This window comes from Monodon monoceros, unplaced genomic scaffold (genome assembly GCF_005190385.1).
Source record: "Monodon monoceros isolate NGI ecotype Baffin Bay Population unplaced genomic scaffold, NGI_Narwhal_1 Super_Scaffold_3, whole genome shotgun sequence".
Taxonomy (NCBI): Eukaryota; Metazoa; Chordata; class Mammalia; order Artiodactyla; family Monodontidae; genus Monodon; species Monodon monoceros.
This window is the reverse complement of record NW_021703780.1, coordinates 100,492,570-100,499,734: the sequence shown is the minus strand read 5'-3', so window position 1 is coordinate 100,499,734 and position 7,165 is coordinate 100,492,570. Positions and strand designations below refer to the sequence as shown.

Genomic DNA, 7,165 nt, shown 5'->3' with positions numbered 1-7,165 from the left:
GTCCTATGTGTCCCAGCAGTGCACTCTCTTCCAGCCAGGCTATATGCCATAGGGTGCCCCCTATGTGGACTGCATAGATCCTTCTGTTGTGGCAGGCTGACTACTGTGGGTGGTCTGGTGAGCGTGGCTGACCCTGGTCCAGTTGGTTGCCTTTTTTGTTTTAATAATATTAGCATTAGCTGGATAAGTGGTTTCCCAGCTATAGATGATATTTCCCAGCATCCCTTGCAGCTAGGTATGGCCAATGGGATGAGAGTAGCGGAGATGTGAGCCAGAGTGCCTGACCCTTCCCTTCCTCTCCCCTCCTTCCTGTGGAGGGCAGATGCAGTGCTGGTGAATTGGCTTCTACCATGCAAAGGAGGATGACACCCTAGGGTAAGGCAGGGCAACAAAGTGGAAGGAACCTTGATCCCTGGGTGACTACATGGAGCAGAGCGGCTCTGTCAACCAGGACCACTGGACTGTTACAGGAGAGAGAGTTCTATCCTGTTTGACCCAGAGTATATCAGGATCTCTCTTATCAGGGTGGTTTAGCCTGTACCATAACTAATCCAGACCCCAAGCCTGGAGTTTCCTAGCCAGAGACAGCTGGAAGTGGTAGGAATTGTGTGAGATATGAGATTAGAAAACAGGCCTCAGTCCAGTGTTGGATGCTAATTTGCTGTGTGACGCTGGATAGCTCCTCCAGCCTCTCTAGGCACCTCTACATCCTAGTCCACATTATAAACTTGCCTCCAATGAGATGAGGTTCATACAAGACACGAGGCTGGGCATTGTCCTCCAGCCCTCCCTGTGGCTCCTGCCCAGGAGTGCCTGCTGGTCCCAGGCTCCCCTGATCTCCTTCCCCCAGGGTTCCCCTTCTGTATCCCGATGACTCTGCTCCAGCCCCCTGGCAACCCCTTGCTCCCAGAGTCCTGCAGCCTCCTGTCTCCTCCCCTCTGCACCACCCTCTGGGAGGCAGGTCAGAACCCTCCAAGGCCCCCATTGCCTGGGGGATGGAGTCCTAAACCCTTGTCTGTCATCAAGGGCCCCCTGACCTGCCTCGTCCCTGCCAGGCATCTGCCCTCGTCCCGCCGTCTCTGTAGTGCTTCATCCTCCTTGGCTCGAACTGATCCCTCTCAGCTGAGCTCTCAGAACTCTCTCTTCTTTTTTTCTTTTTTTTAATAAAAATATTTTCAGGGCTTCCCTGGTGGCACAGTGGTTGTGAGTCCGCCTGCCGATGCAGGGGACACAGGTTCGTGCCCTGGTCTGGGAAGATCCCACATGCCGTGGAGCGGCTGGGCCCGTGACCCCCAGCCGCTGAGCCTGCGCGTCTGGAGCCTGTGTTCCGCAACGGGAGAGGCCACAACAATGAGAGGCCCGCGTACAGAAAAAAAAAAAAATATATATATATATATATATATATATATATATAATCAAACCATTACCTTTGATAATTGACTTTATTTGTGGAGTTTTTTGTATACACAAAAATTCTAATTTTCGTATATTCACATATGCCTTCACATTCTTACATAGCTTTGGGGTTTGCAGTTTTAATTACGAACCCCCTCTTCTACCTCAGGGTAGCCCGGATTTCACCCACGTTGCACGACTCGCCATCGTATCTTTCTCCCCTACGAGAGTTTCAGGTAGATGAGACCAGGCAGCTTGTCCTCCTCCTTCCTGTGACCCCATGAGGCCTGGTACCTACTGTGTGCTCAGGAAAGAGGGGCTCTGGGTTCTGTACTAATGGGGGCCCTTTCTGGCACCACACTTTTGCTCTTGCTGTTACCTCACATGAAATGCCCTTCCCTCCTCTCTGCCTATCTAAATCCTATCCCTCTTCTAGAGCTAGTTCAAGGCCAGCTCCACCAGCAGTGGAGCCTGCAGTGATCACGCTGCCCGCCTTGGAGTTCCCCCAGCCCTGCCTGGCCTTCCACAATTCCTGAGGCATGAGTAGTTTCCCCGGTGGACCGGGGGACACAGAGTCCCTGCGGCAGGCATGCTGTGGGGAGGCAGGGGAGGAGACGCTGGGAGCCCAAGGAAGGGATTCTGGACTGGACCGGGCAGAAGAGTGTACAGCTCCACTCCAAGGGCAGGGGAGACTGCAGCAGGTACAGGCTGATCCAGCAACCGTAGGGCAGTGTGGACCCTGGCAGCAGGAATGCAGGGGCTGCAAGGGAATCTGGGAGGAACCCAAGGAAGGGATGGCTGCCGGGCTCTGAACTGGGGCACCTCCAGGGTTCCGAGGATGTGGCCAGGCTGTTCCTCGAGGCTGGTCTGATGGTGGCCAGGCTGCCCAGGGGGCCCACAGACTGGGCTAGCAACCTCAGCAGGAGATGAGGAGGGAGTTGCTGAGTGCTGGAGCTGCAGAGGCTGGTGCCAAGGACTCTCTACGCAGGAGCTCACAGCCAGCCAGAGCTCGGTGCAGGGCATCCAGCATGGCTGAGGGGCCAGACGTCCCCTCTGAAAAGGAAGAGTGGGCAGCAGGGCGGGTCAGTCTGCTCACTCTGGCCCACAGAGCTGCTCCCCCGCCTCCCTGGGCCCTCCCCAGCCCTGTTCAGCTGTCCCCCCCTCTTGCTTCTCTCCCACTGAGGACCCTGGGGAAGGGACCTTCTAATGCACAGTTTCTGACCTCCTTCTTGGTGCCAGGGACCATTCAGGGCACTGGACATACCTGAGCCCTGCCCAGCAGTGCCCAGTGAGGCCAGCGAGCAAATGCTCATCAGCCGTCTGTCTCCCCGCCAGCCTGTGAGGCCCTGTCAGGCAGGAGCCGGCCTTGCTCCTCCTGATTTCATTGGGCACAAGCTGGCACTGATGAAATTCTGCTGCCCTGAACTTTGTCTAAACAACGGGGCCACGTGGCCTAGTACTTAAGGGAGAGACCTGAGGTTTTGGCACGGCTGGCCCTTGGCCTCTCTGTGCCTCCATCTTCCCATCTGTGGAATGGGTATGATAACAGCCGTTCCTCCGCAGTAAGCCCAGGACTGTGGGTGAGTCTAAACTGCCCACAGGGAACTGCCTGGCTCCCTTGGGGTCTGGCCACACTGGCTTCTGTTTGGCCTTTTCCCTGGGGTGTGTGCTCCCTGCTCTTGTCAGATAGCACCTTCAGCTTCCCGAAGCCTGTTCCTGAATGTACCCTTTGCAGGTGGGCAGGGCAGGAATGAGGTGGCATTTTGCAGCCCAGACACTTAGGACAGAGGTGCTAGGTCAGGATGTCCTCCAGCTGCAGCCAGGCTCTGGAAGATGGGGTCGGGGGCTCACCTACCATGTGCAGGGTCCCTGCAAGCGTCCAGTGTGCTCAGCAAAATCTTCCCCAGGGCTCTTTTCGATATGTTCTTAAAAAGAAATGGAGGGCGGGTGGCACTTGGTGGCCCTTTAGAGCTTCTGAGTGGCTCCCTGTGTCAGATAGTGTCCCCCTGCCCATGGTCCCTCCCTGGCCCCCACCCCTAGGGTGGCCACACTGCCCAGACTCTAGGTGGGTGATGGAGCAGCATGCAGGACCCATTTCTTCAGAGATCACGTGCTTACAGATAACTGTCCTTGTGCCCAAGTAGGCACTTGGGAAACGACTGTGAACAGAGAGCCTCTTGATGCCTCAGCTCCTTTAATCCTTGAAAGAGCTTATGTTATTCTCATTTTAAGCAGTGAAAAAAGCAATTTGGGGGACTTCCCTGGTGGCGAAGTGGCTAAGAATCCACCTGCCAATGCAGGGGACACGGGTTCGAGCTCTGGTTCGCGAAGATCCCACATGCCACGGAGCAACTAAGCCCGTGCGCCACAACAACTGAGCCTGCGCTGTAGAGCCCGCGAGCCACAACTACTGAGCCCGCGTGCCTAGAGCCCGTGCTCCACAACTAAAGAAGCCACCGCAATGAGAAGCCCGTGCACCACCACAAAGAGTAGCCCCTGCTCACCGCAACTAGAGGAAGCCCGCGCACGGCAACGAAGACCCAACACAGCCAAAAATAAATTAATTAATTTCTTAAAAATTAAAAAAAAAAGCAATGCTGAGAAAATGAGAAATCTGCCCAAAGCCACCCAGCTGGGAGATGGAAGAACCAGCATTTGCCCGCAGGCTCCATGGCCCAGAGCTGTGCTGGGAACCGCTACCCTCACAGCCCACAGGTGCAGGGCTGCCACTTGCCACTCTCCCAGGCTGTGCCACATCACGCTGGGCCTCGGTAGCCCTACATCCTGGGCAGCCTGAAGCGCAGGAAGAGCCTGCTTCAAACCCTGAAGACCTGTGTTCACAGCCTACTTCCAGCTCATAGTGGCTGTGCAATCCTGGCTAAGTTAGTGTCTCTTAAGAAACATTTTTAAATGGTTTGCTGATGCTATTTAGAAATATTGATCTCTGTCTTATGATTTTTTTTTTAAATTGGGCACCTTGCCAAAGAATAACAATAATTTGCCTTTAGATTCTCTTCGGTGTTCTATGTGGATAAATGTGATACATAATTACTAATCACTTTGTTTCTTCCTTTCTAGTCCTTACATCCGTTCTTTTTCTATTTATCTATCTATCTATCTATCTATCTATCTATTTATTTATTTATTTATGGCTGCGTCGGGTCTTCGTTGCTTTGTGTGGGCTTTCTCTAGTTGTGGTGAGCGGGCTCTAGGTGCGTGGGCTTCAGTAATTGCAGCATGTGGGCTTAGTAGTTGTGGCTTGCCGGCTCAGTAGTTGTGGCGCACGGGCTTAGTTGCTCTGAGGCATGTGGGATCTTCCCAGATCAGGCCTCGAACCCGTGACCCCTGCATTGGCAGGCGGATTCTTAACCCCTGCGCCCCCAGGGAAGCCCACATCCTTTCTTTTTCTTGTGCTACTGCATTGGCTAGAACCTCTACGTGGCACAAGCAGTGATGACAGGCATGCTTGTCTTGATTCTGATTTTTAGAAGGATTCCGTCTAACATTTCACTAATAAGTGTGAGGTTTGTGAGAGGTAGTTGGCTGAGACTCCTAACCTGATTAAGGACGATCCCTCCTGTTCTTAACTTGCCAAGAGGTTTTATAATAAGAGGAGCTGTTACTGACTGTTCATCTATTGAGGTGACATGTGGCTTTTCTCCTTTTAACCTGCAGTGTGATGTACTGTGTTAATAGATGTTTGATCTTGAGCCGTCTTTGAATTCCTGGGATAAATCCAGTTTAGCCATATTGCATTTCTTTAAACACTGCCAGATTTGGTTTACTAATACGCTATTTACTATTTTTGCATCCATATTTAAATATGACATTAGCTTATCATTTTCCTTTCTTATTATATTTATTGTCCTCTGGTTTTGAGATCAAAGTTATATTAGCTTCATAAAATGAATTAGAGAGCCTCCCCTTTTTTTGGATTAGCTTCCCTGAGCTCTTTCTACATCTGGAAGTGGAGATGACACCTGCCTACGTAGGGAAAGCTCAGAGCCAGTCCCCGACACAGGCCGGGCTCCCCAGCCCCGCACCCCAAGCTCCTCCCCTGCCCTGGCTGTGCCAGCTCCCGTGAGCCTACCAGGTCCCGGAGCCTCTGCAGGAGCCGCAGCGCGTCCTCCAGCTTCTCCTCCAGCAGGGACAGCCGCACCCTCTCTGTCTCCACCATCTGCAGCTCCAGCCTCAGGTGCTCGTTCTCGCCCACCTTCTGCTGCGGCTCTGCCTGTGGGGACCAACCGGCTCAGCGCCCGCCCTGCTGCCCCCTGCCCCGTACTCACAGCACCGTCCCCAGGCGGGGCCCGTGGCCTGCCTTGACCCTTTCACAGAGGTCATCTCATCTGGCCCCCCAAGCCTCAGGTGGCCAGGCACATAGAAGCCCCACTGTCTCCCCAGGGATGGCACCGAGGCACAGAGAAGCTGAATGCCGGGCCTGAGGCCACACAGTGAGTCAGGCTGATGTAAGAATACACATCCTTCCTTTTCCGGTGGAAGGACTCCATCCTCCCTTCTCTTCTCTATCCATCTGCTTTTACTTTTTAAAATTTTTTGGCTGCAAGCAACAAACCGATCTGGCTAGTTTGAACAGAAAGGGAATTCACTGGCAGGCTAGTGCCTTGTTCCCAGAAGGGACTGGAAGCTGGAGAACCTCAGGATGAGGCAGCAGAAACATCTCGAGCCTCTCGTCCGGGTGCTCTAGCTGAGAACACTCTCCAGCCATTCCCCCTGCCCCCCTCACTCGGGACAGAGAGCCCCAGGAGAGGGGCCCGACTGGCCCAGCCACAGTCACTGGCCCACCCCTGGCCAGGGCGCACTGACGCTGTTGATGCCATCAAAATACCAGAGGGTGGATGGTGGGAGGTCGCAAAATGTTGCCTGGCCACCTGCCTTCCAAAGCAGGGATGGCAGGAGTGAGGCAGCCCCCTCTCTTAGCACCGATGGAGGGAAAGAGAAACAGCTGAAGGCATGGTGCCATTGGACGCTCAGCTTCGGGCAGGAGAGAGGAGGCCTGGGAACATAGTCTGTGGCTCTCAGTAACTGAGCTCCCCAGCTGCCTGTTTGAGATTTAATTAGAAAGGAGTGGTCGCTATGCCCTTTGGAACTGTATCAGATCACAGATACGTTTAAAAAACAAAAGAAAACAAAGCAGTATAGATTTAGAATTTCAGGTATATAAATATAAAACTCTTTTATCAAAATCAGTTTGCAAAAGTGCATTGTGCTAGAGGGCTTAGTGAAATAATAACTTTCCATAGCATTCCATGTTTGATTACTATGGAACAGGGAAGTTGCCATGGTGTAGACAGATGAGAAAAAACATGCTAAGTGGTCTTGTTGAGATGGAGACACCTCTCTTGGTGTTGCCCGGCGCCACCCTTCTCCTCCACAACAAACTCACTAACTTTCCTTGAGGGAAGTGTCCCTCGTCCATTTCATCTGACTTTGATGGAGCTGCCAGTCATGGGACCCTGCCTGCCTACCACGCGGGTTAGCCCTGGCATGGACACATGACTGAGCCTGGACCATTGGAGCTCTTCCCTGAGATTTAATGTACTGGGCTATTATTGTCCCCCTGGGGTTTCTTCAGTGGCCTGATGGGAGCCTAGAGCTGCCTGTGGTCCTACCTTCCCTTCCCCCGCCACAGGGAGCAGGCCCCTCTGAAGTAGGGGAAAGTGAGGTCAGCACCCAGAAAAATACAGAGCAGATAGGTGGAGGCAATCTGAGTCCCTGGATCCATCTTAGGAAGCTGAAGTGCCTGAAGCTC

General features: G+C 53.3%; 1 protein-coding gene across 1 annotated transcript in view; it reads right to left on the bottom strand.

The window, feature by feature from the left end:
* Positions 1-1,433: 1,433 nt before the first annotated feature.
* EFCC1 (EF-hand and coiled-coil domain containing 1) overlaps positions 1,434-7,165 on the bottom strand; it is a 32,983-nt gene continuing 27,251 nt past the window's right edge. The window contains exons 6-8 of the mRNA XM_029244276.1: positions 5,486-5,626; positions 3,251-3,320; positions 1,434-2,448 (exon numbers count right to left, since the gene is read on the bottom strand). Of these exons, the coding sequence (XP_029100109.1) occupies positions 2,312-2,448; positions 3,251-3,320; positions 5,486-5,626 (348 nt within the window). The 3' untranslated portion in view covers positions 1,434-2,311. The remainder of the gene's footprint in view (positions 2,449-3,250; positions 3,321-5,485; positions 5,627-7,165) is intronic.